The following is a 12471-nucleotide window of genomic DNA, read 5'->3' as shown; positions in this document are numbered from 1 at the left end:
ATGTAAAATGTTCCAATTAATTCCTAGAATAAGATATTTAACAATTAATAACCAAAGCATTAACTATTATTTCTCTTACTGGAATTTACAATCAAATCAAATGGTAATTTAATCATTATATAAGAAAAGCATAGTTCCTTGTGAATTCAAGGTATCACTTCTAAATGCCCTAGCTATTAACATTACTTCTTTCTTCATTGCTAAATCTTTGGGAGTCTCCAACATCTTGCAGCTACTATTTGCATTTACTGCACTTTCTTAAGATCTGAGATATATAGAATGTTGTGAAACACTTTTATTTTCCAAAATAAAATAACATTTCAGTAAAAATATTGGATTTTAATAAAATGTACCTGTAAAATGAGCAAATACTTTATGGTGAGTGATAAACACAACATTTTGGTAAGAACATAATTGACAAATTTTTCCCACCTATTACATATATCCTGTATTAGAATAAGGGAATATTTATAGCCTATATATTTAGCAATATAAAGAAACTAACTGGGCATTACTGGACTATTAATATAATTGTGTTTATGATCATAGTTATTCATTTCTGAAGCACTTCACACATGCATTGAAAAATACAGAGGCAAAACAATCTGTAAAAGTGTATAAAATATGCTTTTAGAGAGCTTACGAACATAACAGAATTATAAAATACTATACTTTCATTTTTTTAATTATAAAATATTATGCTAACTTTATGTTTTAAAAATTGAAATTATCTTATTTAACTCAATAAAATTCACACTTTAGATTTACACTATTTCTTCCACAAGATTGTACAAATATATGCTGCACCTATACCAGAGAATAGCTCTGAGCCAAGTAACACTTGTGAAGCATAAGCTTTGGAGTTAGACCTGAGGTTGAATATGGGCATTGATTCCTGTAGCTGTATCACCTTCAAGTAACTTACACCATCTGAGCCCCTGTTTTCCTTCTGTAAAATGGTAACAGATGCTACAAATGGGTTGTGAAATTAAAATGAGATTTAATTATAATTAATTATAGATTTTAATTAATATTATTAATTATAACCATTTATTATTCATTTATAATTAAATCCATATGGTAAATAATAAAATAAGTATTGTTTATTATATAAATAACTAATAATAATTAGTTTTATATATTCCTATAAAACACTTTGCATGGTGCCTATCACATGGCAGATAATGAGTAAATGATAGTTATTGCTGCATACAACCTGAAAAAAATCCAGTTACAGGTATTATAGTTAGACATATATATAATAAAACTAGATTGCCAAAGACTCTAGATTCAAAAAATACATGAGAAGAATCTGATATTAGAAATAGTATCTAATCTCTGCATAGAAATTATACATTTTCAAGGGACTTCACATTTATTATCTCATTCGAGCTCTAGATTAACCCAAGATATTATCATTCCCATTTTACATGAGTAGAAACTGGACAGAAAGATTGTGCCTGATAGCTAGTTGGGGGTAAATCTGTGGCTTTAATTTGGGTCCTCTGACTCTAAGTCCAGTAAATTCTGCTGGTAGACCAGTGAATGGGAAGCAAGTAGCTTATTGTATAGGTGGAACAAATTCAAGTTTTATGAGACCTGAATTCAGCTTCTACAATTTGGAGAGGAGCCTCTTTAAGGAAAAGAATATAAAATAACCATGTAAATACATAAGTAGGGCCCCTCACAAGGCTTTGGAAAGAGCCCATGCAGGTGACAGACCCTAAAGCTTAAGCTTCATTAGCTTAATGGTAAATCCACTTTTATTTCTACATTTAAATATTTTTACAGAGATAAAGTGCCCAAATATATTCTCATAATGTGACCAAAATATAACATTAACTTTCTTATAATATAACCAGAAAATATTGGTACCATGGCCATTAGCAAATAGCCCTCTGTGTCAGAAGGGACACAGCATCTACAAAAATTAGATTACATTACTTGATGTATTTAATTCTAAGAAAGAACACGTCCCAGGGGGCTTCCCTGGTTGTGCAGTGGTTAAGAATCCACCTGCCAATGCACGGGACATGGGTTCGAGCCCTGGTCCGGGAAGATCCCACATGCCGCGGAGCAACTAAGCCCGTGCGCCACAACTACTGGGCCTGTGCTCTAGAGCCCGCGAGCCACAACTACTGAAGCCCATGCACCTAGGGCCCGTGCTCTGCCATGAGAGAAGCCACCGCAATGAGAAGCCCGCGCACCACAATGAAGAGTAGCCCCCACTCGCCGCAACTAGAGAACGCCCGTATGCAGCAACCAAGACCCAACACAGCGAAAAATAAATAAATTTATTAAAAAAAAAAAGAACACGTCCCATTTTTTGCCTTTGATTCAATTTAGAAGTGTAGTTTTAATATTGAGGATTGTTTAAGGTGTGTAGAATTTTAATTTAAGGACCTATTTGAAAGTTATTTTTCATTCATATTAAAAATTAAAAGATGTTCTTAATTGGCATAATAGTCACACCATTCTACAATTTACATTTTTTAAATGTAGTTTTTTGACTTTTAAGTCCTTTGATATCAAGGACTTTTAAACAAGTTCAACAATATAATTTTTAAACTTAGATCAAATTTGTGATTAATATTTCTAATACCAATTTAAACAGCAGATCCAAGAATGCATTCATCCCAATGGATTTTGTCTAGCATGGCTATCATTCTTTTTATGTTTATTTAAGAATGCATTATAAAGTACCCTGAGATATACTTATATTACACTCTAACAACTTATACTTTTGTTTTTTGGTAAAGTCTTTTTTTCTTGGGTTATATTTTTGTAGCTTTGTTTCTATATATTATTAACTTCATCCTATTTGTTTCAGCATATTAAAGATTAAATTACATTTCAATGAGATTTACACTAACAAATTTATCTGGTTTTTCACCAGCTTCCCAAACATTTATTGGAAAAATAATTTTGTAACTTTAGTTCTGAAAGGAATGTTAAAAATCATCTAGTGAAGTCCAATCCCAGTATTTGACATGGACAGAGAGCCACAGGAAGATGAAATACTAGAATAACAAAGTTGGTGGATTTGCTAAAACTGCAGATGAGCAAAAGTGTTTGAATTCATATTTATAATCCTCAGATCTATATCACTATCATATTTTCTTACATCCCATGTGTTACATAGGTGTGGAGGGGGTGGGTATGTGTGTGCCCCACCCTCTTTCTCTTTTTATCTCTCATCCCCCTCTTTCTTCTTCCCCTTTCAGCTTCTCTTCCAGCTCTGCCCTCCCCAAACACACCCTCACACACACTTTCCCCAACACATACTCACCACAATCACATAAATCATTCCATTTTGTAAAGTTGGTTCTACTCAGATTCAAAAAGACATAACTATTGGAATAAACCAAACCAAGTAAATATGCCCCTTATTTTTCCTCCCACTCCATTTTAATCAGCCTGGATAATTTGTATCTATTCCATTTTAAGTATATTTTAAGTACTCTGAAGGTGGGATATCTGTATGGAATGTCTCATATTTTCTCTCTCTGAATTAAATGTGAAGAATAGTAATTTATATATTTATTTATATATATATATATATATATATATATATATATATATATATATATTCCCTAAGTCAGATTGAGACACCGAAAATGAATTCAAGAATAGAAATAGGGCTTCCCTGGTGGCGCAGTGGTTGAGAGTCCGCCTGCCGATGCAGGGGACACGGGTTCGTGCCCCGGTCCGGGAAGATCCCACATGCCGCGGAACCGCTGGGCCCGTGAGCCATGGCTGCTGAGCCTGGGCGTCCAGAGCCTGTGCTCCGCAACGGGAGAGGCCACAACAGTGAGAAGCCCGCGTACCGCAAAAAAAAAAAAAAAAAAAAAAAAAGAATAGAAATAAGTCTCTGGATAAGTATAAGCCAAAATTTACATATTTACCTAGAATATCCTAGACAATGTTCTCAATTTTTTTATTTCTCTTTATTGTAAGATGTAACCTATAAAGCATGTTACTTTATTATGGTAAAAAATAAATATAAAAGCCTCCTTGAAGGATTTTTTTTTTTTTAGTTATTAACAAGAATTAGCTACCCTACCTTTTGATGTAACATGCTAATTAACACAGAGCTGGTGCATATTTGATCAGATACTGTCAACTCCCCATTTTTTAATACATGATAACTCACTTGTAAATCTTTTGGGGTCTTCTCCCATCACCTGCATTGATATTCCAAAGATATTTTTAATGTCAAAATGATTCTTTTTAAATAATTAAGATAGGTAAGGGAACAGCCTCTAAAGTATAAAAGCAGCTGATAGTAACTTGATTAAATTTTTCAGAGATTACCAATCACTTAAGTGTTTGACCTACTGCTATTTCAACCATCTATAGAGTAGACCTAAATATAAGATATAATCCAAAAATTGTTTTTAATCTAGAAAGGTGGCCAGGGGTGGGGAGAAGTCCCAGGAGGCAGAATGTGAAAAGAACACTGTGTGTTCTACTCTACAACACAGTTTTTCAGCCAGCTCAACACTCACTATATTGCATTTGGTTATACTACTGCACATAAAATGGAGTAGTTTTGTGAACATGCTTGCTGAAGGTATTTTTATGTTAAATTTCTTTTTACAAACTTCTAGGTTGAAATAAACCTAAAACGATATCCAACTCCTTACCCAGAGGATTTAAAGAATATGGTAAAATCTGTTCAAAATCTGGTGGGTAAGCCAAGCCATGGAGTGCGTGTTGAGAATTCAAATCCAACTGCTAACACGGAGCAAACTGTGAAAGAAAAATACGAACACAAGTGGCCTGTAGCCCCAAAGGAGATTACAGTGGAGGTATTTCAAGGTTATTGGTAATTGCCAGTGTGGTTTGGATTTTTTGGAATTACTAAATGATATGTTTTTTTAACTGAACAGATCTTCCTTGATAAGTGCATTTTTTTCTTAATGTATAAATGAGTCTCTCTACTCTTCCAAACTATGAGGGTTGCATTTAATAAATGCACCTTCATGGCGTAAAATCATTAATACAGCTCCAAAAGTTCCAATACACACAGAAGGAATAATTCGCTCACCCAGTTAGGCCTGGCCAGTAAGTGCATTAAATCATTTTCATGATATTCCTTTGACTACCCCAAACTTTTATTGTATGAGTCATTAGAAAAACCTAAATGAAGTTTTTATTATTATTATGCAAATATCAGTAAAATTCTTGATCAGATTTAGAGCCAATTTTTAAAAATGTTTTTGTGTTTGGGTTACACCCTTTATAGGAAACACTACTATATAAAAAGGGGCAATAACTTTGAAATTTAGCTTTATGGAATCTAATATGAAGCTTAGTTTCTATATTTTAGAATGAATTAGATATTTATCCTTATCAATTTGTGTGGTCTGAAAAGAATTCAACTACATTTATGCCACCTCTGTACTATTTCATCTACTCTTCAGCTAATTTGGTTATCATCTTTTAATCTTCATTAGAAACATAATTGTTATGAGTACATCTAGAAGTTCCTATACCTACTGCTCAAAAATCTAGGTTGACAAAACTCTTTTACAAATCTGCGTTCAAAGCATCAGTTTTTTGCATTAAACACCAACTGTATATTTAGCACTGTGCTAAACACTGTGAGAGAGAGAAAAGAAATATGAAATGTGTGAATAGTCTCCAAATAATTGAGAGCCTAGCCAGGTAAACTTAACACAGATGAAGCCATTAGAGAATGTATTATGTAAAACATGATAACATTGTTGGTTGTGTGATGGAGAATATAATACTCTAAGAAAATGGAGTGATAAGCAGTCACTGCCAATCACTTTAAAAGTTATGTGAAATGCTTAAGATTGAACTGTATATTAAAGATTAGGTGATTCTTTTAAAGTCAAAAAGAGAAGAAGGCATTCTAGGCGAAGAGAAAAGAAAGCTTAAGCAAAAATAAGCGTGGTGTGCATATCTGCCAGCGGAAGTACAAGCCTTACCCAAAAGAGACGAATATAGCTGGATATCTAGGGAAGAAAATTTAAGTAAATATTTATTTTCATTGCTTTTTTCATTTTGCTTATAAAACTCATATTATTATACTTTTTCATCTGTAAAACATTACAGATATACTATAGCAAAGCAACATACTTTTATCTCTAAGATACTGCAATAATATAAAAAGGAGGAAAACTAACATTTAGTGGGTACACCCTAAATACACATACACTTTATATTTATATCTCATGTCATCACAGTTTAACATCAAGATAACTGTAAGGTCATGATAACCCACAAACTGAATAACTACTGCAAAATACGTAGATCCTAAAATTGCTTAATACAGGGATGGGAGAGATGAGACAAAGAAAAGATGGCTTTGGTCATGAATTTAATAATATCCCAATAGTAAAAAAAAATCTTAAAATTGTCCCACAAGCACTTCAAACTTAACAAATCCAAATTAATTTTAATGTTTCCTCCTCAAACCTGCTTCTGCTTCAGTATAATTGGTCTTGATCTCAGCTGGCACCATTATCTACTGGTTCACTCAAGCTAGAAATTTGGGAGGCATCTTGATTTCTTCTTCCTTTTTTCTCCCCACTCCCTGACCCTTCCAATCACTAACTCCTATACATTTTCATCTAAGTGTATCTCCTCTATCTCTTCAGGTCCTCAACTCTGTCCTGCATTTCTGTAAAAACTGTCAATTTCTTGGCTTACCTTGTCCCAAGCCCCCCATTGCCTTGCTAATGATCTTTTTAAACACACATCTAATCTTGTCCTCCTTAAAAAAAAACACTATAGTGACTTTGTATTGCCTATCTAATTTTAATTTGCCAAAGTAGCCAAGCTAAGTAAGATTGAAGCTCAACTTTCAGCTTCATATTTATTTCTATGATTCGCCCCACTCTTTCTTAGTTTTCTTCATCTACCAGCCTTTTCCTCTTGAATAGAAATTTCACTGATAATATCAATATTTTTTCTAAAATTGAGATTTTAGATCTTCTATGCCCAACTTTTAGCCATCCTAGGGCTAGGAGATGTCCTTTTCTGTATCATCCTCCCTTCTCATTACTGCATCTAAATTAAGGGGCCCTAATTCTATTCTACTTCCAGATATAATAAATACAAATAACCAAGTGTCTAACTGATCAGTGTATACTATGCATTTTTATTATATGTTTTACCTGTGCCTGCCATTTTTGGGTCATCATTATTTAGATCATGCTACCAAGAAGGTGGAAGAGGGTGTCACACACTGTATGACATATTTATCCATGTTGTTAAATATGGAAAACCAAGAAAAAACAAACAGAGGTAAGCAGAAGCAAAAGCAGAAAACAGAAAGAAGAAGCAAGGTAAATAGGTTACAAATGCAGCAGAGAAAGAGGAAAAAGGAAAGATGTATCATTTATTGATCACTTTCTATTTGCAACCCTATGCCAAGAGTTTTAACATAGAGAATATGGCCAAGAGAGCCATAAGAACAAGGAGGTCAGAGAGATATGAAGGTTCTCCTCTGCTCCCATTTTCCTTCATACATGCCTTGTGGAGATTACATTTGTTTTTCCCCCAGTATCAGTCCATTTGGATGGCTATAACAGAAAACCATAGACTGGGTGACTTAGAAACAGTTTTTAAGGAGCCAGATTTTATTTATATGTAAAAATCAAAGCCTATGAGACTTAAAATCAAAATTTCAAAGGCTCAAAAGTATCAGGGGTTAATATACAGTGATAGCCAAGAAACACCTAACAGTTCCAATTATTATTGTTAGGTCTGAACAACTTAGTAAATACTTATGCCCCACTTAGTGGTTATTTGAAAAAACAATACACATAAATTGAAAGAGAATATAATAGTTTTAGTTCATTCTTAAATAACCAAAACTACTTACTCATGGAATGTGTGCACCTGTTGGACACCACCTACCTTCTCAAACCTTGGAATCATATTGGGTACTACAACTCTAATTTCTGTTTCACATTGATTTTTGAGTGGCACTTGATTATTTTTTATCACAGCAACCACCAAAAACCCAGATTCACACAGACTATTAATCAAAAGAAGTGTGCAGTCTAATGTTGAAACTGAGAGCTACCTCAAGGTAGCAGTTCTCTCAGTATCTGACTGATGTCAAGTATTGCTTTTTTCCCCTCAAATATTTAAAGTAACCCATGTGTCCCTGTGAATTAGCAACAGCACTGTGAGTGCCTCAAGAGCACAGTTTTCAGAACGGGGGAAAGGACTTAAGTGTAGAAGACATGAATTCAAAGTTTGACTCCACCTTGTTACCAATTGTATGACCTTGACAAGTCACTGAAACCTTTTTGAGCCTTGGTTTCTTATCTGTAAAAATACAGATAATAATAACAGTCTTTCAGAGATTTTGCGGAGATGAAATCAGATGAAAATATTTATAACAGTTCTGAGCACAGTTCGTGGCACAGAGGAAAGCTGCAGTAAATGACCATTCCTTTCCCATCCACAAGAGAGGGAGACCCTGCCACATTCTCTTTTAATACTTCTGTGAGTCGCTAGCTTGCATTAACCACTTTCATAAAGGAAGGCACTTTTCCATTTCTTAGGAGACTCAGTCCAATTTCTCTCTGTAGAGGAATCACATCTTTCTCCAGGAAAAAGAGAATAGTCAACTACCCTTGAAAGTTTCCTTAAATGCTTTTATTAATGCCTTTATTTATTTTGACTCGAAAGCTCAGGCATAAGCTTTCTTCCCCCTTTGACTTCTACCTTAGGCTTTAGGCTCCCTTTCACTACAGCAGTATCAGCCAAGATTTAGTTTGACTGGTGGAAGGGCAATGGGGTTAAAAAAAAAAAATTTTTACCTTTTCTTTCCCCTCAATCTCTGTCCCCTCACCAGAAAAAAATATGGCTCAATTTACTTATAATGGGAACTCCAGTAAATTTGATTCCCTACTAGTAACTTCCACTGTCTTCACCCAAAAAAGTACTCCCAAAAGCTTCACCCACTTTTCCAACATGAACTTGATTCTTCCAGCTATTTATAAAAGACTTTATAGAGGCAAAGCCAATTATTAATTTCCTTTGTTGGATAGTTAACTTTGTTATGTGAAGCCCATTTGAGAAGTGAGCTTTTCTTAGGATAGACAATATAGCATATACAGTATCCCATAGAAGACCTTCAAGAACAGATTCCAGTTCAAATCCCAGCTCTACCACCTATTAAGCTTGTGACTTGGAATTATTTGCTTACCTCTCTGAAATTCCATTTCTTTACTTGTAAAACAAAGGTGATAATAATAAACAACTTAAAATAATAAATAACAATAAAAATAAGATTATCATTTAAATAATCAACAGGGATAAAATAGAGTGTTTAGCATAGTAACACAATAGTAGACAGGTAATAGATTCTTCTTAACTGATGACCACCATCATCATCATCATCATCATTATTTTGCTCATAAAGATAAGAGAGTCTAACTGGGTCAGTGTAAATCCATTACTCTTGCTTCAGTAGTAGTCCTCTACCTAGGTGGAGGGCCACAGAATTCTAGAGAAGAGATGCAAGTTCATGATTAGCTGATATCATTCTTCCCAGTCATGAGGGCTCTTTTTTGATTCAAAATAGAAATTCTTGAGCAGCGTCAGAGACTAGAATTTAAGTCAAACTATAGCTGCCATGCAGAGCTCCAGTCACAATTGTGAGATACAAGTGTAAATGTTTGATCTATACATAAAAGATAAATTGAGTACCGAATGTGTAAGGCATAAGGGGAAAAAAAAGTAGTGAAATCCTTAACTATATTTACATTTCTGTGCTTATACAACTATTTTGTTTATTTGTTTTTGACTAAAACAAAATGCTTATACTTCTATATTAAAATGTCATAAGAATATTTCCTTTTTAAAATATTATTTCAACAAATAAGTTATATTGATATTTATAGAATGTTAGTATTAGACAGAAATTTGCACTAATTCTTATTATCTATTACCCTCATTTTATTGATAAATTGAATAAGATCCAGAGAGTTACAGTGACTTGCTCGAGGCAACCTGATTAATAAGTGGTAAAGCAGGAATAAAACAGAAATACGCCACTTTGTAACTGAAAAATTTTTGAAAGTCTTAACATATTTTATGCCTTTCATAGTACCATTTCTCAAACTTGCATCTGCTTCTACTTAATACATGTCTCTAAAGATGTGTGAAGGCTTTTACTCTATTCTCTCAACTCAAAACTATATCCAAAGTTTCTTATGCTAAACTTTTGAAATAATTTTCAAAATCCATGAAAACACAGATTTTCCTATTCATCTCCAGAATTTCCATCAATCCCATTCTCTTTTCCATTCCTCTTCAAATATATACAATACTGCATGTTAAGTCTCTAACATGCTCAAGCTGAACTAACCAGGAGGCGGCAATGTAAGGGATAATCATCGGACTAGAGCCCAAAGGAATCCTACCTCCATGCTGGATCTTTGTCTACTTATCTGTGTAAGCCTGGGCCTCACTGAGTCTCAGAATCCACCTCTAGGAAATGAAAGGATTGGACTAGATGATTGTCCAGGCTTCTCCCACTGAAATATTATTTTTTTTAAAAAAGTGTCAGATATACCCAGGTTTGTGGTGGCAGGAGGGGGTAGGCAAAATGTATAGTAAGAGTTTCTATCTGATATTACCAACCAATTAGTTATAAGGCAGGAACCATTTCATTATTATATTTTGTCCTCAAGTGTATTCTTTCTCCAATTTAACAAAATACTTCTAAATGTATTACATTAATGTTCAAACAAACAAGTACTAATGAATGAAAAAAACTGAAAATTCTTCTTTGAATTCAAATTGAGCTTAAGGGGAAAAGACAGAAAGATAACTGCTGTGCACAAATTTATATCACTACTTACTCCTGAGTGTAAACAAGCCATTTTTATATCTAGAAGGAAGTGAGAATTTTGCTTTTCCTAATGTCCTCCCACTACCTGGTTAACCGGGAATAATAATTTGAATTACAGAAGTTTAAAATTCATCGGTTTTTTTAAATATGTTTATTTGTCATAAAGTTATATTCTTATACCAATGTTGCTCATTACACTGAGTGAAAGGATGTAGAGTGAAGATTTAGCGGGCTAGATTGATCATGAGAAAACTAGAAACCTTTGGAAGAAGGCATGGTAAAACTAAAGAAACTGAGAAGATCACTTGGGAAACAGTAGGAATTAAGAGGGAGATTGTCAGTAAAAGCAATATTTATAGGGCCCAATTGTGCATTAACTTTGTTAATATTTGAAAAAAAAACTAGTTGGTCAGTAATATATTCCTCTTAGAACTCTTTTTTTTTTTTTCCTCTTAGAACTCTTAAAAGAGTTCATTCCTTAGAACTCTTACATGTTTATATGTTATAGATTATGTATTGTATTACTTATATATGACTTATTATAATTCAGTCCTGTTTTATGAGTTATATCTATCTCCCTAACTAGACTGTAAACTCCCCCAGGGCATTGGTGGCATTTTGTCTTTCTTTGGAAACTCCACAGTTCTTTGCACAGTGCCAGGCATAAAAACAGCTTTCAAAAAATGTCTGATGAATAAGTGGACTCATTTAAATTAGAAAAACAAAACATTTTAGTGCTTACCTCAGAGATACATATGATTCACTTCTCCTAGTGCGCCACGGTGAATTAAATTCTGGAGTCCCATCTTGTATCTGAGCCAAATAAAGATATTGCCATCTTGGTTAACCAATGTTTAAATGTTTACTTTCCTTGTCCTGTATTATTATATCTCTCAGGATTCTTTTGTTCATCCAGCTAATGAAATGAGGATTGGGGAACTTCACCCTTCATTAGCTGAGACCCCTCTGTACCCACCCAAACTTGTTCTGCTAGGGAAGGACAAAAAAGGTAACATTGTGAACCTGATGTGGAAAATATGCCACAAATGCATGTGCATGATGAATCACCAGTTGTAAATTATGATATACCATAGTCTATAGAAATATTTTATAAATATGTATCTCTAACATTCATTGGTATGCTGTTTTTCATACTTGCCTTTCTGTGTTTATACTTGTCAATGTTCACAGCATTATAATAATTTCCTGTTTACATTTCAGAATCAACAGATGAGTCTGAAGTTGACAAAACTCACTGTCTGAATAACAGTGTTTCCTCAGGCACTTACTCAGACTACTCGCCTTCCCAGGCTTCCTCAGGATCCTCTAACACCCGGGTTAAAGTGGGGTCCTTGCAGACAACAGCTAAAGAGGCAGTACATAATTCTTTGTGGGGTAACAGGTGTGTTTAGAATTCCCTCTTTTCTGTCCCCAAATGCTTATTTTCAGCAACATTTTAAAAAAATGGAATCTTCTTAATTTGGGGATTGTATTCAGCACATGAGTGGCATAGAAGACAGAGGGGCAGGTAAGCAAATGTAGTCCCCCTGGGATTTCCAAGAGTGGATAAATCCATTTTACACAGCAAAACCATTGTTTACGGAGTGAGGGTAGTACATTAACAG

General features: G+C 34.1%; 1 protein-coding gene across 5 annotated transcripts in view; it reads left to right on the top strand.

Annotated features, from left to right (window-relative positions):
• LRRC7 (leucine rich repeat containing 7) overlaps window positions 1-12471 on the top strand; it is a 502831-nt gene that overhangs the window by 394354 nt on the left and 96006 nt on the right. For all 5 annotated transcript variants that reach the window (XM_049699435.1, XM_033407473.2, XM_004280746.4 and 2 more), the window contains 3 exons: window positions 4611-4811; window positions 11744-11855; window positions 12068-12248. In XM_049699435.1, coding sequence (XP_049555392.1) covers window positions 4611-4811; window positions 11744-11855; window positions 12068-12248 — 494 coding nt within the window. The remainder of the gene's footprint in view (window positions 1-4610; window positions 4812-11743; window positions 11856-12067; window positions 12249-12471) is intronic.

The sequence above is a fragment of the Orcinus orca genome, chromosome 1 (assembly GCF_937001465.1).
Source record: "Orcinus orca chromosome 1, mOrcOrc1.1, whole genome shotgun sequence".
NCBI classification, from domain to species: domain Eukaryota; kingdom Metazoa; phylum Chordata; class Mammalia; order Artiodactyla; family Delphinidae; genus Orcinus; species Orcinus orca.
Note: the sequence above shows the minus strand (reverse complement) of the source record. Positions and strands in the feature narration are given on the sequence as shown.